The sequence below is a fragment of the Acanthopagrus latus genome, chromosome 14 (genome assembly GCF_904848185.1).
Source record: "Acanthopagrus latus isolate v.2019 chromosome 14, fAcaLat1.1, whole genome shotgun sequence".
Classification (NCBI taxonomy): Eukaryota; Metazoa; Chordata; class Actinopteri; order Spariformes; family Sparidae; genus Acanthopagrus; species Acanthopagrus latus.
In genome coordinates this window covers 4,195,109-4,219,708 of record NC_051052.1, presented here as the reverse complement: position 1 = coordinate 4,219,708, position 24,600 = coordinate 4,195,109, and the positions used below count along the sequence as shown (strand labels likewise).

At 40.0% G+C, this 24,600-nt stretch overlaps 1 protein-coding gene and 1 long non-coding RNA gene across 3 annotated transcripts; one reads left to right on the top strand and one right to left on the bottom strand.

Annotated features, from left to right (window-relative positions):
- Nucleotides 1–1,493: 1,493 nt before the first annotated feature.
- Nucleotides 1,494–7,354, bottom strand: LOC119032853 (homeodomain-interacting protein kinase 2-like). 2 transcript variants are annotated; one of them, XM_037122461.1, is made up of 12 exons: nt 7,215–7,354; nt 6,670–6,873; nt 6,185–6,376; nt 5,914–6,095; nt 5,652–5,775; nt 5,139–5,249; nt 4,751–4,825; nt 4,499–4,647; nt 3,795–4,301; nt 3,491–3,579; nt 3,005–3,408; nt 1,494–2,881 (listed from the first exon to the last, which is right to left on the bottom strand). In XM_037122461.1, exons 2-11 carry the CDS (start codon nt 6,832–6,834, stop codon nt 3,278–3,280), a joined length of 1,725 nt encoding a protein of 574 aa, XP_036978356.1. In that variant the 5' UTR covers nt 6,835–6,873; nt 7,215–7,354; the 3' UTR covers nt 1,494–2,881; nt 3,005–3,277. The 2 variants fall into 2 exon arrangements, with proteins under 2 accessions (XP_036978356.1, XP_036978357.1); XM_037122462.1 differs by having other exon boundaries at nt 3,005–3,405.
- Nucleotides 7,355–8,635: 1,281 nt separating this feature from the next.
- Nucleotides 8,636–13,412, top strand: LOC119032858. The gene is made up of 3 exons (XR_005079063.1): nt 8,636–9,083; nt 13,063–13,175; nt 13,274–13,412. It is a non-coding gene; the product is annotated as an uncharacterized LOC119032858 (long non-coding RNA).
- Nucleotides 13,413–24,600: the final 11,188 nt, after the last annotated feature.

Genomic DNA, 24,600 nt, shown 5'->3' with positions numbered 1-24,600 from the left:
TTTTCACGATCAAGCCAGAAAGGCCTTAAAGAACACGCTCATGAAGTTTCGTGGTCCTCGTGTCAGACGTGTGGTAACAGGAACGAGTTAGAAAAGGGTGCAGTTTCGAAAATCCTCTTCCCGATTAACAATGGAGTGAATGGAGCCAGTGAGAGCTACTCTGGTCGGTCAGAGGCGGATAATTCAAAAACCGTAAATCCGAGGGGGATGTGTCTACGTTTTAAAGTTTGAATGGTGTTTCTAGGCGAATGTACGCCAGAGCAGGAGATGTTTGAAAAACGTTGCAGATTTGCGACTTTTTTGACCTTGTCCCATTCATTCCTTATGGGAAATTTTTCGTAGTTTTTCAGCTTTGAAAATTTGAATTTTGGAAATCTGAATGATAGCATACCGAGGCAGATCGAGCCGCACGTTTTAATACACTGCTCACAAAAATTAAAGGAGCACTTTAAAGAAACACATTAGATACATCAGATCTCAATATGAAGTTGGATATCTATACAAATAACGACAGGGCAATGTCTTAGGAACAAAAGGATGCCAAGTCTTTTAATGGAAATAAAAGTTTTCAGCCTACAGAGGGCTCAATTGTGTAGACACCCTAAAATCAGAGTGAAATGAAGATGTGGCAGGCTAGTCCATTTTTTCAAAAACTTAATTTCTGCAACTCAAAATGCTTTTCAGTATCTTGTGTGGCCCCCACGAGCTGTTGTACAGTCTGAGGAGCAACCTGGCGGCGCCTAATGGACCGAAACATAATGTCCCACAGATGTTCTATTGGGTTTAAGTCAGGGGATCGTGAAGGCCATTCCTGATTGTTTGGGTAGAGACATTCACACCAGTGGCCCTCTGGAGGTCATTCTGTAGGGCACGAGCAGTGCTCAGCCTGTTCCGCCTTGCACAAAGGAGCAGGTATCGGTCTTGCTGATGGCTTGAGGACCTTCTACGGCCCTGTCCAGCTCTCCGAGAATAACCACCAGTCCCCTGAAATCTCCTCCATGTTCTGGAGATTGTGCTGGGAGACACATTAAACCTTCTTGCTGCAGCACGTGTGGATGTGCCATCCTGGAGAAGTTGGACAACCTGTGCAACTTCTGTAGCGTTAAGGAATCGCCTCATACTGCCAGTAGAGATAATTACTCAAGCCAAAACCAGCATGAGTGAAAAATCCACCAAAAAAGATCAAGAGGGAGAAACTTGAAATGACCTCCACATGTAAAACCAGTCCTGTTTTGAGGGTTTTCTAATTGTTGCCACTGTGGTGCACCTGTTGTTAATTCCATGAACACCAATACAGCTGAAAGTGATTAACGATGCCCTCAGCTGCTTAACCAACCAGAAAATTATCAGACAGGTTTAACTGATTTCATGCCAGGCCCAATAAAAAAAGTGTCCCTTTAATTTTTGTGAGCAGTTTATATTTTTTAAATCTGCGTTTTTTGTCAATAGGCTGTAGCAATTTTACTATAGTGGTTGAATGAGACACACACTCATTTATTGTCTTTTGGTGTTTCTTATTTTTATTGACAATCTTAATGAAAATTCCAGATTCTTAACAATATTCAATAGTGTGTCACCCAATGACTCAAAATCAGTGCTGAAAGTCATGGGAACTCTCGCCAAAATGTACCCTAGACCTTTTTGTGAATGTGTACAAGTCAAACCATCGTTTCAAAGCATAATTACCATGAAAGAGGCACTTCTAAGATTTGCCGTGTTTTCGTTTTCAATGGGAGTGCTTGGGGCAAATTAGCTATAGCGTCAAAATCCCTATTTTTTTAACACTAAGGCACGACGCAACATGAAACTTTGCTCGTAGTCTCACCAGGGTCTCTATACATGAACTCAAGCATTGAGAATATTGTTTGTGTGCACAGAGTTTACTAAAAAGAAAGTTTTTGGACAACTTACTTGATCTCCGAATGCGACATAACATGGACGAGAGTTAAGGTGGAGCGCTCCTAAAACTTACTTATATATGCACGGATAATTCATTGTTTTGTCATTAGCGAAAAACTATATTGACCTTGAAGTTGAAAAAGGAGCCTCATATAAGAAACAATACTAAAATCAAAAGCCGGAAAAGTCAAGTGAGATATCGCGTGGATAGTTGTCGCCGGAAGACAGTAGCGGTCCTTGACCTTAACTGTCGTCCATGTTACATTGCATTCGGAGATCAATACTTCTGGGCTGCCGTGACGGCAGGTAGCGGAACAAGCTACTGCTAAGGTGAGCTGTGCAAAAGCTTTCTGCACTCCCATTCAAAATGAGTTTGAGCCAAAAACGAATATACAGTAAATCTGTGCGTCTTTCGTCGCACTCATGCTTTTACGCGAAGGTTTGACTCATACACATTCTCAAAAAAGCCTAGGTTTCAGTTTCACTTTAAAATCCAATCTGAATTGAGTGTGGGAGGAAACCGGAGCACCCGGAGGAAACCCACGCAGACATGGGGACAGTGAGCAGGCTTTGCACAGACACGCAGAGGCCCATAAAAAGCCAGCACCTTCTGCTGTGAAGCCACAATGTCAAAATTGACCACTAAGCCACCATGCTGCCCAAGGAAGATGTGTGAGGGTTTCGATTGCACAGCTCTCCAGAAGTCCAGAAAACCATGCTAAAGAAACCCTACACAACTTCACACATCCCCAATCAATGGGGGAAACACGGCTGCTGAAATAACCGAGAGACACGTCATCTGAAGCAGTTTCTCCTCTTCTTCCCCTTCTTCTTTGGCCCGATGTCTTCTGAAAATCAAAGGACATTTAAGTCTCCAGCCGTACTTCAGAATGCACAATTCAGACGCAAGTGGGGGTGAATGTCACTTTCCTGTTACTGTCGGTGTTGATCGTTACGGTCTTGTTCAGCCCAGACTGAAAGACTAAACACACACAAGAAAAGGTGAGAGTGTTATTAGTGTAAATGTCATCACTTCTCAAAGTTGCAACAAGGAATTGTGAATTGGTATGATCATTAAATTCATAACCAGAGGAAATAATCTCACCTGATGGGAGGGAATGTGCTGTATTTGTTATGGGACATTCAGGCAGTATGGGGGCTTTTCCAAGCAAATATTGACATATGATTGTCTGCAATCAGATCTGTCCCTGGATGAGCTGCATTTTTTTTTTCAAACATAATTCATGTTTGTTGGAAAAACCGGAGCACCCGGAGAAAACCACGCAGATAGAGGGACAGTGAGCAAACGATGTCAAGTTTGATTGGAAAACTCCCCAAAAGCCCTGAGAACCATGCTATAGAAACCCCACACAGAACACTACTCTACACATCCCTCATCAACGTCACCGCAGGAAACACAGCAGCAGAATGTCTTCCTAAACCAAGAGAGAAGTCGTCTGAAGCAGTTCTTCTTCTTCTTCTTCCCCTTCGCCGTTGGCCCAGTGTCTTCTGAAAATCAAAGGACATTTAAAACTCCAGCCGTATTTCAGAATGCACAACAATTCAGACAATTCGGGTGAATGTCACTTACCACATGTGGTTGAGTCCACAGATATCTTCCTGTTGCTGTCGGCGTTGCTCACTGAGGACTCTGACATCTTGCTCAGTCCAGACTCAAAACTAAACACACACAAGAAAAGGTTAGAGTGTTATTCATGTAAATGTCATCATATTTAAAGCGGCATCAAGGACTGGTGGCTTTTGAGGACTAAATTGGCATGATAATTAAATTCGTCCTCTAATAAAGATTTTAATCTAGCTATTGTGTGGATTTGATTTAGAAGTGAGTAAAAGATAAAGGCAACAGATTGTGATACTACTTTTGATCATCTTACCTAACTGGAATCTCCTGATCGTCGGGCAGTGTCGTGTTCTCGGCTGTCACAGGTCGAACCGAGATCTCAGCTGTTGTGAGAAATTCAGGAGATGGAGTGCAGTTGCTTGATCCGATGATTCTGCTGGCTTCATCCTCCACAAGAGCAGCAGTAGGCTCACCAACTGTACTCTCCTGACCTTCCAGCAGCGTTGTGTTCTCGGCTGTCACAGGTCGAACCGAGATCTCAGCTGTTGTGAGAAATTCAGGAGATGGAGAACAGTCGCCTGGTCGGATTTTACTGCTGGCTTCATCCTCCAGAGGAGCAGCAGTAGGCTCACCAACTGTACTCTCCTGACCTTCCAGCAGCGTTGCGTTCTCGGCTGTCACAGGTCGAACCGAGATCTCCGCTGCTGTGAGAATTTCAGGAGATAGAGTACAGTTGCCTGGTTGGATTTTACTGCCGGCTTTCTTATTCAGGGGAGCGGCAGGAGGTTTACTTGCACAGCTCTTTTTTGGAGTCTGGACCCTAAAGACGAAAACATACATACACAGAATCATCTTGTTATTATCATGAGGTACTCGGTCATCCAGGTAATGGCACATCTAAGGGCTGTATTATAGGTAACAGTTTCTTTAAGATGTTTCACTTCTCATTCAAGAGAATTATTCAGTTCTTCACAAACACACACACATGCACACGCACACACACACACACACACTTACTTCGGATAGACTTTGGTGATGAAAGGATGATTCAGGACTTCACGAGGAGTGATCCTCTCTTCTGCATCGAATGTCATCATGGCCTTCAGGAGCTCGAGGCACTGTGTTATCTCAACAGCCTCAGTCTCGTTTTTTTCCTCCTGACACACCTAGTTCAGGAAACATCGGTCAAATTCACCACCAATCAAGTCAACCTCATGATCGCGAAAAGGCAATCAATCATAGTGACACTGAAAGTTAATTCACACTTACTAGTCTCACGTCATCCAGATGTTTGATCATCCGCCACTTTTCTTCTGGTGGATGTTTATAATATTCCTCAGGCGTCTAAAAGAAGAATCAAAGTGTTTGTATTAATGGTCAACTGTTGAATGCTACGAAATGTAAGATAGATAGATATATGGATAGAAAGATAACATTTTGTATTTCCTGAGGGGAAATTAGGTTGCCATAGCAGCATGTATATCCAAATACGATCAAAATGTAAAGGCAAATATAGAAACAATAATAAATCATAAGTACTATAAAATATGCAAAAAATAAGATGGTGCTGTGTTTTTAGCTTGTTTGCCCATAAACATATAGACTGATAAAAGATTAAATAACTTCTGTAAAGGCCAGAGAAGGTTCATTGTTGTACCTTGATCCTCCAAACTCCTGTGCAAGTTTTTGTAAAGTAAACGTCTGCCTTGTTAGACTTTGCAAGGAGATGGTTCGATGGCATGCCAAGGAGTTGGACCATTCTGGACACCTGGAGATTAAACAGAGAATTACATCAAAATATGCAAGAGCGAGCAAAATATTGTTCCCAGGGGGAGCAAAGTAATGACCCACCCTCATCTTAATGGCCTGCTTGGTTGGGTAAGAATATAAGGGCAAGCCCATCAGAGGCCGAGCGGGGCAGTCTATCCCCTCCAGCTTCTGTTCTCTTCGTGACAACATGCTAATGCTAAAACCCAAGATTGTAGCTAAGGTGCAATAACTGTGTTGTATTCCATAGTTTCTTTAAATATCTTTTTCATTCCCTCTTTAAACACTCATCATACATGTCGAATGAATGTACATGGAGCACTAACTAGAGGAAAAAACACGAGCACAAGTGAAGACATAAAAGTACACGTAATTGACAAACTGACTACAGTAGAAGACTTACCATTCCATACGCATCGTTGTCTTTGAATGCTAACTGGCCAGAGACCATCTGGAACAGGGTGCAGCCCAGGGCCCACATGTCAATGGCCTCATTCAATTCGCCGCCCAAAAAACTTTCTGGGGCACTAAATGTGGAAGAGAAACATTACAGGACGTTTACATGAGAACATGTTGCAGGGAGGAAGCACACAGCTGCTTCTGCATGGTAAATATAGTAATCTACTAATTCTTTCCAGAATAATAGAGCAAATAATCTGTCTTACGTGACATGTAACAATTGCCTTCTTCTGAACTTCTCGGCGTCCGCCGTGGGAATGGCCAGACCGAAGTCTATCAGTTTGACTTCAAAGGGTCGTCGGTAATGATTCACCATCATGACGTTGTCTGATTTTACATCAGTGTGGATCACCCCAATCTCCTTCAGCCCGTCAAGTGCTGTGGCCAACTGAAAGTACAAGGTAGGTTAGAATGGACTCAAGCGTAAAACTGAGTGTACAGCGCTTTGCTCTCTATCTGACGATGCTGTGTTCATACCTGTTGGATGATGGGCCTGATGTCACTCATACTCATCGGGGCATGGTTTTGCAGCCACATGTAGTGCCACAGGCTTATATCCAGTGCCTCAAACACAAGACCCTTTCCAAAGAAGGTCGGAAAACATTCGATGTACTTGACAATGTTGTGTTTGTCAAGTTTGTGGGACATGTTCTTTTCCAGAATGGCGTGCTGGAGAGACAGGCAAGTTTGAAATGATTAGTTTGTTTTTTGTTTTTTTGCAGTTGATCAATGTGTTAATCTTGGAGAGTGCTGAAAGGCAGAGCTTCGTCTTGTGATGCTTAAAGTGTACAAATAATGACTTTATCGTTACGTATCAATGTTTGTCGATAGCTTTACATTTTAAGGTCATTTAATTACAATAAGTAAGAGGAATTGCTTTTTTTTTTTTTGCACAAGGCACTTACTGCACCTTTGACTATACAATATGTTTTAAAACTGTGAACATCAACAAAGTTTCCCACCTCATTCTTGGTGTGCTTGCACCACCATTTAGGCATCTTTACAGCCACAAAACGTAGGGTCTCCATGTCAATACATTTCACCACCTTCCCAAAGCCGCCCTCTCCTTCAACTTGAATGAACTCAAACTTGCTGGGTAGTCCGCGGGGACGAGATGTGTTGGACATGGTGAATGCTGTGTCTCTCTGAAAAAAGCTGAAATAAAACTGATGAAAAGAAGAAAAACAAGAGGTTACTTTATTTTTTCGACCACCCTACTTTTTAGACCACTGTTTTAGGTCTTCACATAGATAGGCATGCATTTATTTCATATTCTACATTTCATTAACCATCTGATCGTCTGAGGTCTAAGCAAAATTAATTAAATTTCCCCTAAATGTTAACGTTTATTACTAAGTTTTACATTTAATATCAATTTACTTTAAATAGGCATACAGATTCCCTCTCTGACCTTTGATTGCAGGCAAACAACTAAACAGTTCTTAATATTATCAGTTAATCTCTACTTTCTGAATCCTGAAACAAAAAAAAACGCAAAGTAACTTACCCGTATCTCAGTGGGTGAAGACAGTCAACCTCGCTCGATCACTTGTAAGATATACTGAGAAACCTGAATTTAAAAGCAACCCTTAACTATCCAGACACTCAGAACATTCCATGATCAAAGCACGAAAAGGTTCCCTAAAGTTCTGGTCAGAGCAACGTGTTCTCCTAGCAACAGTTTGAATGTAAACACCATCTACGACTCATTTCACTGTTGCCATGTAGCTTTTTTTTTTTTTTTTCCTCTTTATAATATACCACAATGTTTTATGATCCTTGTTCATAAACATTTATGACAACCATCATCAGGAATGGATAAATTATAATGAATTAAGATATGAGACATTGTGGTTGGACAGCAAAATGTAATATTGAGGCACAAAAGTTAATATTTATTTCAATGTCAACAAATACTGAAATACATACATATATATACATATAAACTATTTATTAAACAAATGTTAAATGAATGTTTAAACGACATCAGTTGCAACTTAATGTTGGCCATCCTGACAGTGTTCACAGAGGAGCTCTAGTGTTTATTAAGCATTTACAGACAGGTGGTCCACTGTATTGGAGGAGGTAAAGGAGAACTAAAACTGAATGGCTGCAAGCGATAGATCATTTGTGACCCTGATCGGACAAACCAAGATGGTTTTGGTAGGTTTCATCTAGTTTCTGTTGCGTTTGAATAAATGACATTTTAAGATGCTAAAATTACTGTTTTTGTAAAAGGAGTCTGGTGAATTTGGCGAGAGCGACACGTAGGTTTCTTCAAGTTTTTTTTATGTTTATGTCTTGAACAATGAGATCCATCTCTATCACCTTCATGTTACATGTTTTTTTTTTTACCTGACTTCATATCAGGAGATGGAGGGGATGGTGGTGGAGTTACATCAGACTGCCAAGCCCAATAACCACAGTTCAATTCCGCGATTCAACGTTTGTAAAATGTGAAATACATGGGATATTTTCTGACAAGAGACCACGCCATTTTAGCATTTGTAAGCATGACTCTACTGAATACTATCAAGGAGACCTTGGGACAATTTCCAGCTGTGTTTTGTGGCATCAATAGCCAAATTTCTTTGACAGGACGTCAGGACATCTCCAGCCGTGTTTGTGGTGACGAGAACAGGTGTTTTAAATCAAACATGTTTTCCTCACCCTAACCACACTCTTTTTGTGCGATAAGCCTAACCAGATTATAAGCACAACGTTGTCACAAACATCAAATTTAGAATTGAACCAAAAGAAACGTCAGGTTGCAACACAAAGAAATGGTAAGGTTCAACAAACCCGGGGTCTGCAGAAATGTATTTTTGAAACATTTATAATGGCACTCGTTACTGTGAGGGAACAATCATCATTTAATTGTCATTCTAGCCAACTGTTTTTATTAGACCTCATAAATGATTGATTTAAAATGCTGTTCCCAGTGTGACAACAAGCCCATTGTTCTTTTTATTTCATTGCTATTTAATTACACATGATTCACAGTTGCATAATCATGTATTTGTGTATAAAAAAAATCGGTTGTGCAACCAGCAGCACCTGTCGTCATACTATGCAAGTAGCTTCTCAGCAACGGGCTTCGAAAACAACAGTGGAACAGTTTGTGCTTTGTTGAGGAACGAGATTTATGAAAGCTTCATTTTGTCTGAAGTTGTTCAACCACTTATCAAGTTCTCACAGTTGAGGAGCAACAAGTGCGAAGTCCTCTGAGCACCTGTTGCCCCCGGAGTCCATTCAGTCCTCTAAACGCCGTTTGCACATAATACAATCTGCGGCGAGTGCGGGCGGTCCTGTACCCTCGACATGAAACAGGATCACCTCCGTGGACTTTTACTTCTCTGAGAAAACTGGCGGTATGGTGAGTCGCTGTCAGTAAAAAAAAAACAAAACACACCTGCAGTATGACAGACGACAGTTGACGGGTTTTGTGTTGTTGTTTTTGATCTGGGGGACCCCAAGCCAGGAGCTATGAGATGATGACCCGTCATAAAGAGAGGAGAGAAGATGGAGTAAGGCGACATGAACAGGATGATATGGGGCAAGAAGAGCAGACAGTGTGATTACTATCCACCATATTCAGAGGGTCTGTCACTAAAGACAGATGACGCTCTGCTTGAAGTTAATGTTTCTTGCTCTAGTCAAATAATTGGACAAAAGCATGAATATCTTGTACATGCTCGTTAATAGTCAGTATCTTCCGGTGTACTTTACAAACATATGTATTTATTCAATGTAGTGTTCCTTAAATATCATATTGCTGCACAGTGTATAATGATTAAATTCACCTGGTCTGATAAAAAGAGTTGTTGGCCCCCTGCATGGCCACTAGAGGGCGTGGTGTATCACCTGAAAGTGAGCATGAAACATGAAATGTGATTTTGGACAGGGGTTTTAAAGGGGCATTATGTAGTTGTGGAGAAGAAATTCAAACTCAGAATGTTTATATTCACAATAATAATGAGGTATTAGTACAAACCGTTCTGTAAGTGAATAAACAAGCTGTTCTCAGAGGAAAACTAGACGATTCCCCGCCGGGAAATCGCGAGAGTGGGCTGTGCGCTTTGCCCTGTGACGAAAAAGCAAACATGGTATCAGCAAAATTTCTTCACCGTAAAACGGGAAAGGCCTTAAAGAACACAGTCACCAAGTTTTGTGGTCCCACTTTGAGAAATGTGGTAAAAGGCGCGAGTTAGAGAAAGGTGCAGTTTCTCAAATCCTCTTCCCGATTTACAATGGAGTGAATGGGACAGTTGAGACCTACTGTTGCTGGTTAGAGGCCGATAATTCAAAAACCATGAATCCCACTGAGAAAATAGACACATTGGGAGAAAGGAGACAAGTGTGGCTACAACTCTGGAAAATATCACTGATTTTGAGTATTTTCCAGCCCACTAAAAATGTCATTTATGCAGTCTACCTCTCTGCATTAGCAGTTTGTTACCCTTAGGTGGCAGTAATAGTCAACGTGTAAACAAATACTACAGGAGAGATCAAGTACTATAGAGTTTAATCTTAATGCAAGATATGTTTTCTTTCTTTTAGCTACAGTTATACAAACCATGTGAGAAAAATAGGAAAAAGCACAAAATTGCAGCATGACTTTGACACATAATGTGAAAATGTGGCCCTTTGGTGTGGTCAGATCATTTGGAGATGACAGTGGACTTCAGGAGTAGCCCCCCTACACTGCCCTCCGTCACCTTTTTCAATAATCAATCTGTGTCTGCTGTGGAAACCTTCAGGTTCCTGGGAGCTTCCATCTCCCAGGACCTAAAATGGCCCCCCAACGTAGACTCCCAGCAGAGGTTGCACTTCCTGCGTCAGTTCAGGATGTTCAACCTGCCCCAGGAGCTGCTGATCCAGTCCTACATGGAAATAGTCCAGTCTGTTCTCTGCACCTCCATCATCGTCTGGTTTAAACTACCCACCATCCTGGTCCTATACTCATCCAGAGTCAGGAAACGGGCAGGAAACATCTCTGCAGACCCATCACACCCTGGACACAATCTGCTGGAACTTCTCCCCCCTCAGGCAGGCGCTGCAGAACACTGTACTCCAAAACAGGCCGTCACAGGGATGAATACTCGATCAATCGCCCAGTGTCAGTAACTCCAAAATCATCCACTCACAGACCAAACTGCACTTTATATGCCTTATAATGTCTTATCATTTTATATCATCAGTCTTTAACATACTGTTCTTTGTTGTTCTTGTTCTTTCTAGTTGAAAATTTGGTATGTTATGTTTATGTAGAAAGAAAAAAAATGTCAGACTCCTTGTACGTGTTCCCATACTCGGCCAGTTAAGCTGCTTCTGATTCTGAAAATGCAATCATAACTTACATACAGCTGTGCAAAGTCATGCCACAAAGGTGAACACTGTGACCGATCTTTGATTATTTCAGTGCAGAGAACGTCAGAATGAACGTGCCTCCAAGCTGTTATGTCCGTTTGTGTGTTTCTCATTACTTGTGAAGTGTCTTTTAATTTTAGGATTCTTTAACTCAGCTCTCATTTAAACAGACAGTTATTTTTTCCAGACCATAGACGACATTTTCCCTTCCCTGAGATGTTTGACAGAAAAATAATTTAAAAATTGCATGTCATCGCAGCTTTTACTTTTCTTGGCATACTCTGTAACATCCCAACAAACCCAACATAGTCATGACATTTGCCACTCTATGGATTCTGTGTCTCACAGTGCTGTCACTGCTGAGCAGGAGAGGAAATGCAAGTTCAACGTGCTCAATGGAAGATTAGGCATTTACACGAACAGACATTAAAGAATTAAAAGGATCGTGAAAATTAGATAAATAAAATAAAATGCAAAACAAAAGAATTACAACTTAGCCCAAACTCGAGTAAATGTTCAGTGGAAAATATTCAGATTCCAAGATTCTAAGGAATTACTGGAGTGAGATCAGGTTTAGAAACCAAAATCCGAGCCTCCGTTGCAAAAGTCTCAGTTTACTGTTAAACTGGAAGCTCTGATTCTTTACTTACGTGAAAGCACAAATACACCAATCTAAACATAAGCTGAGAAAAATTCTACATAAGTAAAGGGAAAAGAAAAGAAGTATTATCAGTGGGATGTACTTGAAGTATCATGTGCAGGAGTTGTGAGATGATTAAAGAGAGAGGGAAGAAGAAAATAATTGTTACTCATTGAATAATTTGACCTCTTCAAGCCTAAAGCACATATTTAGCCTGCGGGAAGATAGGTCGAGGGGGAAAATGCATTATTTGTGGAACTGCTCATAACTCATTTCATTTATAACACTACAACCATTTCATTGTATGTTGTAAATATTTCAGTTTTTCAGTTTACTTTACTATTTTATTATCTATTTGTATTTTATTGCCTACTTTGATATGTTATTTTATTTTAATGTCTACTTTAATATTTTATTTTATTTACATCTTCATCTTTAGCACTTGTTTCCATTCATGGTATATTTCTATTTCTACTTTGCACGGAGCATTGGAACAAAAACAATTTCCCCCAGGGGATTAATAAAGTATTCTGAATCTGAATCTCATTGACATCTGAAACATGGCAAGTAAAGTACAAATACTTCAAAATTGCACTACAGTACAGTACAGTACAGTATTGAATACAAGTAGCTTTCCACCACTGCTACTGTACCTGCTTTTATCTTGGTCGGTAGATTAAACAGAATCGGTCCAGGCTGTTTGCTGGAAGGTGTCCATGACCCCAGCCTCCATGAGAAACAGTGAGTCAACAATAAATATAGTCTTGCTGAATTTAGCTAAAGCCTTCAGTAGACTCACAGAGAGGGTTATAATGAAGAATATTTGGTTTATTTTATGTATTTTGTTTTTATTTTGCAGCATTTCTTTCTAAATTTGTTTGTGTTTTGTCCATATGCATGTGTCTTTTTAAGTTGCCGTGCATTGGGGTCTCAGTGCAAATGGTGTGTGGCCTTTTTTGATAAATTACTATTATATTTATCAGCCTCTTGTTGGTGATCAGAAAGGACCTGGGACAACAGAAATGTGTGTGTTGTTTTAATGTGTTTTTTTTTATGTTTCTTTTACTAGCCTTGACTTGATTTTGGAGGATTATGAGCATGTGGAAACTTCCATAAAAAAAAAAAAAAAAAAAAAAACCTCCAGGTTATTGAGTTCTGAACATGCGATGAATTACTAGTGAGTCATCGGTGTTGATCAACAATGATATCAAAGCTTGGAATATTTTACAGTGTTGTTTTGTTTCTGTGGGGCAGTAAAAACATTGTTTATTGCTACGGCTATAAATAAATAGAAAGGAATGAACATTGTTATCAAGCTGGTTTTTTTTTCCCCTGGCTCTTTCAGCCTCCGAAGCCTGATGACCACTTCCTGCCCCCTCTGGATGGTTGGTGTGCTGGTGGGGCATTGGTGGAAGTGAACTGTGCATGATGGAGGCGTGGGCAGGTAAAACGATCACGGTAAGAGGGATTACATTTCCACTGTCTCTCAGAGTTAATCAAATTAAACTGTATTGCATCATCAATATGCATTCACTTATCCGTGTTTCTGTCTGCAGCGGTTCTAACTTGCACCATAAAGGCTCAGCACGGCGCCAGCAATGTCCGGGTGGGAGCACTTCCTGTTCCCTGTCCTCGCTTCGATTCATTTATTGCCCTCACTGCATTGTCATACTTAAGTAATACAGCAGACATGGTGCTGCTAGAAGTAACAATGGTCAGTGCATTGAAATGAACTGCTGCAAAATGTGCACACAAAATGTCAGACTGCAAATTTTTTATATCTTCTGTAATATGATGTTTCATCATTAAAGACTGCAGCCATTAGATTTCATTTATACATTATCCTGTTCTTCTTACCTGGGTGGGAAGAGTGGTAAAATACCACAATGCGCAAAATTCTCACCTGTCGGTGTTACAGAAATGCATTACATTATTTGATTACTGTTAATGAGACTTTACCATGTAGGCAGCATTTTATTCATGTAGCCCATCAAAAGGGAACTAATATTAACCACTTAATTCTGGGTTTAATTTAATTCAAATATATATAGTACAATATATAGGAATTGGCCACCTATTGAGTCTGTATTCTGAACAAATAGTGGGCAGCATAAGACCAGAGTAGCTTCTAACTGCTGTGGATCGATTCACAGTAACAACATCAGTTACTTCCAGGTAGAAAACTGACTGTTGATTTGCATTTTGGAGAAAAATTGTTTATCTGTTTCACCTTTTTTTCTTCCTTTTTTTTTCCTGTAACTCTAAAATTTTCCGTAGTACTTCAGTTACAGGTAGATTAGCCTGGATGAAGTTCTTGGCCTTGAGGAGATACCAGAACCCACCAGAGACCCCTGTTATCTGCACCTGTAGTCATTGTTGCAGTCATTTTGACGAATGACTTGAAGGATTAAATTCATAAAGCCTTGTCAGTTGCCCTGTTAGACGCTGTAGGTAGCCCTCAAACATCATTTCTGGGGGAGTCCGTCTATGCAGTAGTCTAAAGAGTGGGAGAAGTCTGAGTCACCCCTGGAGATAGGGGTCTGTATCCTGTGTGTGACCGAGTGTCAAAATGGTTTGGTTCCATTTAAGGTATGTTACTTAAATGACCTTACAAAGGCTCATTTTGAGAAATGAGGGAAAGGAAAACACAATTGTTCTTTGTTCCAGGTGATTATAAGGTGTTGTTTCGCACTTCTCTCAGGAGATCCTACTCCCCTGCCCAAGATACATACATAAAAGCAAATGGGGAGTATTGGGACTGACAGAGACACCGTTCACCCTGTTACAAGTCAGTGTACCACCTGAGTCATTTTGAACCTGTTATTTAGGTTAAAAATAATTACATAATGTTGCTTTAATTTGCCATGTTACATCAAATGGTATAAACTGATCGTACATGTTCTGTATGTAAAAATCTAAAATTGCCTTAGGACATGAGGGATCCATTCAAAGCAACGACTAACAGTGTGCTTTCACACCACAGCAACACAGAGCATCTGCACCTGTCTATAACGGCAGCACGCATTACGCCGCATGTCTGATCATACAGAGCTTACAGCTATCCTCTGCAAAATGGGCTGAGATTTATTCGACAGTCAGCAAGGTGTACACAACTCTTTCTCTCCTTATATTGAAAGTATTTATCACTCTCCCGTGATTGAAGCAGTGGGGTCTACTGTTCCTCTCAGGCTCGGGCTGCCAATAAAAACATCTCACCGCTTCCTCTCCTTTTGTTTGATTGATTCAAACACAGGAAAAGGCGCTCATGAAACGTTCATCCACTTGCATCGCAGAGGAGCTAATGAGGAGCGACAAAGTCTGATAAACAGGAGGGAAAACAGTGTGACATTTAGCCTTTCGCTCAGTGTTACAACTCTTTGACAAAAAAAAAAAACCTGACTAAATGCCTACTTATCATCACCAGTGATGATGAGATTTACATCGATAAACCTTGATAACCAGTGTTCCTTTTCTTTCTTGGTGTTTATTTCTTACCCAAGTGCAGCTTTATTTCCCCCACTGAAATCCCTTGTTGGTAAAAGATCTGCAACAATAAACACTAAATTAATTTTCCACAAAGATGTATTTATTTATTCTTTTGTATTTATATTCATATCAAGGGTATTTTAAAAAAAAAAAAACTCTTCTCTTCTTCTTCAGAAAGAACTGTACATGTACATATTTGGTGTGAGGGATATTTGACTGGGAGTCTTTCCTAAAATCATATGCTCTGGAGCCAGGGGGGAGACTACATTGCATTGCAATACCCAACTCATTTCCTCTCCCACTCTGGCCCTAAAATGTTTTAAAACCGGACATGTCCAAAATATATGTGAATGGTGAGCTCTATCTTCTCCGCAGTTACGCCAGCATCTTGCTGTGATGTCTTTATTATATTTTTGATTGGATAACCGGTGTTTTGAAATATCTTTTTTGCATTTTCCAGGAGAATTCCTTTCAAAGTAGAGATCTTGAAGTTGTTCAGGTATTACTGCAGATATTTGTCCAGTCTCCTTCTGTTATGTTTATATTCAGTTCATTTTCCCAAGTAGTCAGTACCTTGACTCTTTCTCCCTCACCTCTCCATTCAGTGATTTGGTATATATGTCCAATTGCATACTTATAGTGTAGTATATTGTGTCATCCAAAGTTTTGTTATTGGCCATTGTTTTTGTTAAATAGTCTCTTACTTGTAAATATTTATAGAACTGAGTCTTTGGCAGATTAAACTATTTAGAATGATCCTCAAAAGTTTCAAAATCCTTATTTGTGACCATCTCGATGTAATAATTTAGTAAATTTGGCAATGCTAATCCTGCAGTTTCTTTTTTTTTTAAGTGTGTTAAGTTTAATACAGAGCAAGTTTAATAGTTTCTATTCGTCCTGTTATAGTTAATAGAATCATTAACCATCTATGTAAATCTTGTTTGAGGTTATTTTCTAAAAGTCCAAAGTTATATTCAAATAATTGTTTTAAATCTTTGGGGATTATAACGCCTAGATATTTTATTTCATTTTGTTCCCATTTAAATTATTCTTCCAGTATTTATATCTTGAGTCTGTAGAGTGTACAGTTGTCGATAATATTCAAGAAATGCATTCGCAATTGCTGTACCTTTATCTGCAAATGCTGCATTCTTGTCCTTTATTTTGAGTACTCTTGCTTTTGTACTTGCTTTTTCAGCCGGAATGATAACAATTTCTGCCATTTTGGCCCATTATCGTAGTATTTCTGTTTCGCAAAAATTGTTGCTTTTTCAACATTTTCTAATTCTATTTGATCGAGTTTAAGTTTGTTTAAACAGACTAGTTATTCCTTTTTTTCTTTATCTTTTGCTTTCACCTTATGTGATGCGAGCGTTATTAGTTGTCTCCGAATAACTGCCTCTTAAGAGACTCACGTCCCCACAATGTGAGTCATTCATACACACACTCACACACAAGTGTATGGAGTTAAGGGGTCACGTGATGACGCTGAGCAAGATGCTCCAACTTAGGCTGGAGGCTGCGGCACCACTAGTTTACACTTTGTGTAAATATATCAGCATTCGCAATTTCTCACATTGTTTTTCTCTCACAAGTTGCCAATTTTATGCTTCTCCTGAATTTTGCCGAATTCTCAGAAAAATTATGCAATTGTATCTCAACAACAGCAAGGCACCAGGGCTACCATTAGCTCAAAAGCTAGCCTCTCCTGTACCGGTGACTCCGCTGCTAAAATACAACTGACCAAATGAAAACCCTGAATGAGCCAAACACTTTGCTTGATCTTACGGGAATTCATTTAGTTCTAGGGGCAGATTTTAACGCGGTGTGGGACAGCAGCATGGACAGAACAGGTGGCATCGAGAGTAGGGACCAACGTCTTGCGTCTGAGGCACTCCGCCAGTGGGCAGCCAATACAGGCATGGTCGACATTTGGCGTATGTTAAACCCCTCGAGGCTAGATTTTATCTTTGCCTCAAGAGATTTATGTCAAAATACTCATGATGCGCATTGTAATGCAGTTACCTGGTCTGATCATAAACCAATGTATTGTTTGGTTACTGTTTGTCCATCTTCCACTAAAGCCACCTAGGTGGCGGTTCAACTCATTCCTATTGCAAGATGAAAACTTCAAAGCTCAGTTTAAAAGTAATTTTAGCGAGTTTTTGGAGTTTAGAGTTAGCTCTGTTTCCAATCCAAGGATACTTTGGGAGGGTTTTATAAGGAGTAATACCACCTTATACGCGTCAACACGAATAAGGAATGTGCAGACAAAGTAGAAGTTTTAGAATAATTAAAATATGCGACCCTTAATGCTGACCTTGCAACATAACTTTAACGACCAAACAGCCCTACAGAAGGAACTGATTAAAAAAGAGATTAACTCTCTTCTGGCAAACTTATTATTTTAACTCCTCAAAACCCAATAATATACGAGCACACAGTTGATATTTTTTGCATTAAAGACAACGATGGCATTATACAATCGGACCCAAAAAAAGGAAATGCTTACTTTGCCTCCTTTTATCAGGAGTTATATAATTTGGAAAGTAATTTCAACAAACATGTCTGCAATAATTTCTTAAATAGCATTACACTATCTTGCCTCAGTAATGATGACTCCGTAAAACTAGATGGCCTTGTTACGTTGCAGGAGTGTGAGGCGGCTGTTAGGACATGCATAAACATAAAATCTAGACTGGCTACAGATAATGTTAGAAGATTATTACACATTATAGATGGCACTCAAAGTTCCCCTGCTGCTGTCCTTTCACTAGATGCAATGAAGGCCTTTGACCACCAATGGCCTTTTTTTATGGTCAGTGCTTGAGTTTATGAGGTTTGGCATGTTGTACATTAATATGATTTAAGTGCTGTATAAAAATCCAACAGCCGTAGTGCTCACAGGCAAAACTAGCTCTCCTCCCTTCGCTATCTCGTGAGGATCAATCTGTCCAATCTCTATTAGGGGAAAACACCATCACATCTCACTACATGCTGATGACATTTTATTGTATTTAAACAATCCACTGCAATGTATCCCACATGTTTTATCTATCTTTGAACATTATGGCAGGCTTTCTGGTGTTAAAATAAATTGGCAGAAATCTGCTTTGCTACCTTTAAATCAGGCCATGTGTAATGCTCCCATCCGTGCATTTATTCCAGTCACTAAAAACTTTATTTATCAGGGGATAGATATTTATTCCTCCATACAGACATTACCTAAAAACAATGTTTGTGATACACTCAACAAAATTGTGGCGGATCTCGACAGGTGGTCTAGCCTAGCCTATAGTTAAAATGAATATTCTGCCCAGAGTCAATTTTGTTAGCTCGATGCTCCCCACATTTCTTTGGCGTGGAAAACGACCTCGTATTAAGCTGCGAGAAAGGCAGGCCGGTGGCCTGTCTCTCCCGAACTTCAAATTCTATAAGTGGGCCTTCACACTGAGGCCTCTATGAACTTGGTTTCAACCTGATGCATAGATGTCATGGCAAGCTCTGCAGGAGCGGATGTTAGCCCCATATTCTTTTGCTAATATTTTGCATTTTAATATTTCAGTTCACCAATGCTGTTTGAGATTTGGTCCCATAATTTCATCTCTCGCTCATCTCATGTTCTTCCACTTATCCATGAGGGTCACGGGGATGTTACCGAACTTTAACCCCCTTTTTTTTCAAGGGGTCGTGGGGGTTACTGAAGCCCCTGAAGGCGAAGGCAGAGTACACCCTGGATGAGTCACCAGCTCATCGCAGGGCCCTCACTGATGGCAGAGGCCGCCAAACAAGATGCCAACTGCACATCAGGAGCAATTTTCTGAGGCTGCGCTGATCGGTGATTACGTTAGGGAACAGATTGACTGTAGATATATACTTTATATGACCCCACTTCAAAAAACACGAACTATCCCTTTAAGGCCAAATTCATAACCCTAATCTTAAACTGAACCCAAACAAAATCCTTCCCCACGAAATTTCCCAACAAAATTACTCTCCATTGGCTTTTGAGGTCAGAACTGAGATTAGCTTCAGTAAGGGTAAGGTTTCAGTCACAACATGCAGTAGAGTAACAACCAAAACATACTCAATGCAAAGCATGCAAAACAGAGGGCTCAGTCTATGTGCTGTACATTGTACACTGTATAGAGAAATTGAGTGTAATTATTTAAAACGATCCTCAAGCCAGTGAATTTGAAGATTCTAATCTGCGACATTTTCTACAAGGTAGGCACTGTTCCATTTTATGATTTTATGGCTATATACCACTGACCATTGCCACCAGAGCCGACAAAATGTTACAATCTCAGTATGAATCACATGCTTCAAGGCTTTTAGCTTTACAAACTGTCACCGTGATGTGGCCAAAATAAGCAGAATCAAACATGAATGATTAACATAAGGAGGAACTAACGGAAAAAATAAATATGAGCCTGTGCAGAGATTTTCCGGATCCAGTTGAGATAAATTCTTTGTAATCACAGCATCTTTTCTCACAGGTCACACCTCTTTCGTACACCCTTACTAGTTAAACAGTACATGTGAACTGAGTAATTTCATCTTCACATTAAAGTGCTGATTGTTACATGCTTGCAGTTCTAAAACACAGTGGAGCACAGTAACGGTTTCACTCAGTTACATGTTATATGTTATGTAATCAAGTAAAGATTCTTCCCTTCCTTCCAAATGAAGCATCTTGAATCAGTCCAGTGGCTTCTGCAGCAAAATTGCAGTTATTTTTAAGATCAATCAATCTCTGTTAGGCCATCCCACATCTTTCTGGCACAAGCACAGTGTTTATTTCCTCCAGCAAATGTCCACCACCACTTGTCTGAGTGTGAGCTGAGGGCTCGGACAGGAACAAAAGCATAAACATGGAACACCATTCATCTGTGGGTGCGGACTGTGCAGCATGTGGCTGCGGTTGATCTGAATCGTAAACACTTTGTTTCCTCCTCGTCCTGGGCTACCGGACATCTGAAAACACCAGTGACCCGGAGGAGAGAGGCAGAAACCCACTACTGTTGTCTTTTGGATTGAGTAAATGGTTATCTTTGTCCTTGGGCAGTGAATAGTTCAGAGTAAATGTATCAGATCAGGTTTTTGGTGCCATGATTATAAAAATAAAGAGCCTGCACACTTTTGGTTTCAGAACATCTTACGGTTTATTGCAGGCTAACACGAATAAGGATAAAATGGTGTGATCTTCTGCTTGTATGTGTAACGTTAGCTGATGAGGTATCTGGACGGCAACACATTCTGACCTTTAATTCAACTCAGTTTAAATTTAACCTGTTCCTTCTTGTGTGAGTTAGGGAATGCAGACAATACGGGGCTCACAGCTCCAAGAGACCTTGGAGTCAGCATTTAGCTGTGTGGGTCAAAGGTTAGCAGGGGACAGGGCCACTATAGGGACTGAATTGGAGCCTGACTCCTGTTCCAGATGGAGGATGATATTTAAACAGACACATCTCCAGAAAAGGATAGAGGGCTCATCTAGGTAATTTTGGAGTACAAGCCCGAAGGAGGGACAGTAACAGATTTGGTCATTTATGGGAGATGAACCTTCAACCCACCGCAGTGACCAATTAGGAGTAAGCAGGTACTGCCCAAAGGACTTTAAGAAGGGTCCCACGAGTAGAGACGGGGGGGTGGCACTTGGTAGAATTCCTAAGAGCGAAGGCGTAGGAGTTCTGATAGGGCAAGAAGGGCAAAAACGTTTGGCATTACTTTGCCCTAGATTGGAGAAAATCAGATGTGTGGCCACACTCTGCTCGGATGCTAGGCTCAAGTCTGTTTTAATAAAGATTGCTCTATCATTCCACCCAGCCTTGCCTCCGCAGAATTTTTATCAACCTACTACACGCCGATATCTTTGAGGAAGACAGCCCAGAAACTACACTAACTAGCTAGCAGCCTGTGTTTCCAACACTTATCTTCATAGGCATATTGCTAGTATGTCTCATCATCTGTTGGACTACACTGTCAACCTCCTCATTGTTAACAAGTTTGTGTGCAAGACAACTTACATTTCTCTATTATAGGAAAAAAATGGCATCCATTTTATGACAGGTGAGCTGTTAATATCATACATTGCTTTAAAGTTCACTAGCTGTTTTCATGGATGTATGTATGTGATTGTGTGTATAAAATCTAAATAAGTGGTTATAACTTAATTTCCATAATAAGATATAGAAATATTGTCACTGTTTATAGTTATGTTTATCATATTGTAGGTTATGTATGTGTATTTGTATGTGTGAGTGTATGGATGTTTATGTATATGTGTTCAGCACATATGCATATATAGGCATCTATGTAAATATATTTATATATCATATGTTACATATCAGTTGTACATGTAGTGTACTAATTGCATATAATTAGATGGGAGTGTATGAAGGTACAAAGGGTCAACAATGGAAGTGACGTAATTATTATTAATAACTGAGTTGTGGAGATGTGGAAGGATTAAATAAGTGTAAATACTACCACTCCCTTTGGGGCTTGTCAATACTTGTTTAATGGAATATACTTTGTAAGATGCTTTTCGTTTTATTATGCTTATTTGTTGAACTAATTTAACTTTTCTGTTATGTTTCTTCTATGTTTCACCATTAATTGTACAATTTCTATGGTGAGGTCCTGTGTTTTTGTAATCTTTTTAAGTAATCAGTTTATTTTATGTTATTTAACCTTTATTTAACCAGGAAAAGCATAGTCATACATACACACAAGGTGGACACAAACATTGAAACACTTAGCATCCAAAACAGCAGACATTCCAAGGTCAGCTAAAATGATAAAAGCCTCAGGCAAAAAACATCTACAGCTAGATGTTGTCTACCTCCAGGTCAAATCAGTGACGTATCATTGAGAAATTCTTCGTGTATGGTGATATGCGTGCTTGCGTAAACGCAAATCCCAGTTTTTTGCACATTCAGCAGTGTGTTCAACTAACTGAAACATTAATGCTCACTGTTCACTGGAAGCGTGCACTACAGTTCTTTCCAGGAAAATTCTCAGAAATTTTTAACTGTTATCAAAAAAGATCACTGGATTATAAAACAGTGACAATGGTTAAACATTAATTTCATAACATCACTGTGGTGCTTCATCAAAGTCATAGCTGCTTTATAGCTGCATAAAGATTCTGTGTGGCTTCTTGATTTCTCTGTAATCCACCTTGACACCTTCAAATTTTGGACCGTAACTCTTCATCAAAATTCTGTGGGTTTGAGGTTCCGCTTTTGGATAACAACCTTAAAAATAACTTACTACACTTCTTTACTGTCATCACTGATTTTGGCTCACGTGAACCCGTACACTTTGCACCCCTTGTCGGCATCCACTCCTGCCCCGGACACCAACATTGTTTCACTAACAATGTTTACTCTTGTCCTCGACCATGATTGCTACAACCACTGCGAGAGGACACTGCCTGGCTAGAAAGCATTAGTCACGTAAGCAAACATGCTCACATACACAACTTTTTCTCCCCACACACCAACCCAAAGCGAAGGCACTTTAAATGTACACCCCGGCAGTCTGTGGTGCCCCTTTTGTTTAACACTCATTTTGGTGTAAACAGATTTTTTTTTTTTTTTTTAAGTGACTCAGCAAAGATATAAAGACTAGCAGAGGAGAGCCACTAGAGCAACAACTTTAAAGACACTTGAGCCTGATCATGAGTTGAGTGACCTGTCTGCATCAGTAAGTAACATTTCAACTACTCCATATTTACTCTTTATCTAAATCCTCATGTGAACCTCAGTCTGTTGCACTGCATTTTGGTTGAAAATACTACAAGTTTTATTACTACACAGAGTTTGTTGAGTTCATTTCCGTGGCCGGAATCTGTGGCTGATTTTTTTTATATTATCAGTCCAGTGTCATTACTCTTTGATTGCTTCTGTTATGTTTGTACACAGTTGGCTTTATCTTCACCCGTGGTTGTCATATTTATTGCCCAGGATGGGATTAAAGTCTGTGTCATAAAAAAACACCTTTTATGTGACGAGCCTCACACTTCCCTGCTGGGTATTTATGTCGTACATCTCTCTTAACTTTTCCAATCTGTCCAAACCACCTTCAGTGTGCGAGTGAACCTTTCATCCACGTGTCAGGAAAGTAATATGCACTGTGAATACTCATAAATCAAATCTGATGAGGTTTTAACTGTATCCTTAAATGTCTTTCCATTATGATCTTTATCTTAAATCAGGCCAACTGTTTGGTACTATCAGAAAAGGTACAATGGAGCTGCACGTGGCACACAACTGTCGGAGGTGTTATTCAATGACAGCTGAGTTCCATTTAGCTGCTTCAGTTTCAGGGCATAGCTATGTTTCATGCAGGCCCTCTATCACCCTTTCATGTAATATGGATACACACAAATAGAACATAGCCATAATTAAAGTTATGATACCTGCTTTTCCTTCTGTGACAAATTTACTGTGAAGGAAGTCTTTAACATGCACCAAAATTCACACTTTCAAACAAAAGGTTTTGTCAACAGATCACTGCATGAAAACATACATTTATTGAATTCAGTTAACAATTTATTTATATGGCCCGAACTGGCACAGTCTGTAAGATCAAGTTGGATTTATACTTCATTGTTAAGGAGTTACTCCATTCCTATGGTGGTGCATCATTAGGCTGCACCGTATTGAGTTGTGTAATTAGTGTTGCAGTGGTGCTATCACTGAGTTAGGCCCAGCGGGGAGCTAATGGTGTCAAGTTTAAGCCAGCTTTAGTACACTAGCTATCCTATTCTATGTTAAACCACCACTGAGTGAGTAACAATGAACCACACAATGGTAAACTCAATCACGTTGCCTGAATGCTTACAGTGGATTTAGATGAACGCAGTGACAGTACAGATAAGAAAGAGTGAAAAAACACTTAGCAAATAAAATTTAGACTGCATGAGAACTACATGTTAACCACAGCTGAGATTTCATGTGTTTTAAGAATACATCACACCAAATAATCTGTTGCTAGCTAATGTTAGCGCTGCATACAGTAGAGAGACACTCTTAGGTCGCGTGCTCCAGGAATAAACAATGGACATACTCGCTGGTGCACGATCCAAGGTGATCCACCGTCATCGTGCTGAGATGTGTCACGAGCCTGATCAGATGAGAATTTGGACAGGAACGACAATGTAAACGGTGCACCTTCTCTACCTGCTTAAGCCAGCATGGACGACTATTTTCTTTGAATATGTCATGATGAAGTAAATGTTGATTGCAAATTGTAATCACTTTCAAATAATGACTCCATCAGATTTAGATTGGTTGCACATAAATCTTGCTTTAACCGTGCAATTGTATCTGCCACTGTGCGCAACAATGATGGCTGACTAGAGATCCAGCTATGTTGGCAGCCTAGC

Excerpts from the sequence above, each read along its gene's own strand:
- LOC119032853 (XM_037122461.1), bottom strand. The coding sequence starts at position 6,834 with ATGTCCAACACATCTCGTCCCCGCGGACTACCCAGCAAGTTTGAGTTC. Across the intron at positions 5,250-5,651 it reads ACAACGATGCGTATGGAATG|GTGTCCAGAATGGTCCAACT; the intron begins GTAAGTCTTCTA and ends TTTAATCTCCAG. Across the intron at positions 3,580-3,794 it reads GATCAGGAGATTCCAGTTAG|TTTTGAGTCTGGACTGAGCA; the intron begins GTAAGATGATCA and ends GTGTGTGTTTAG.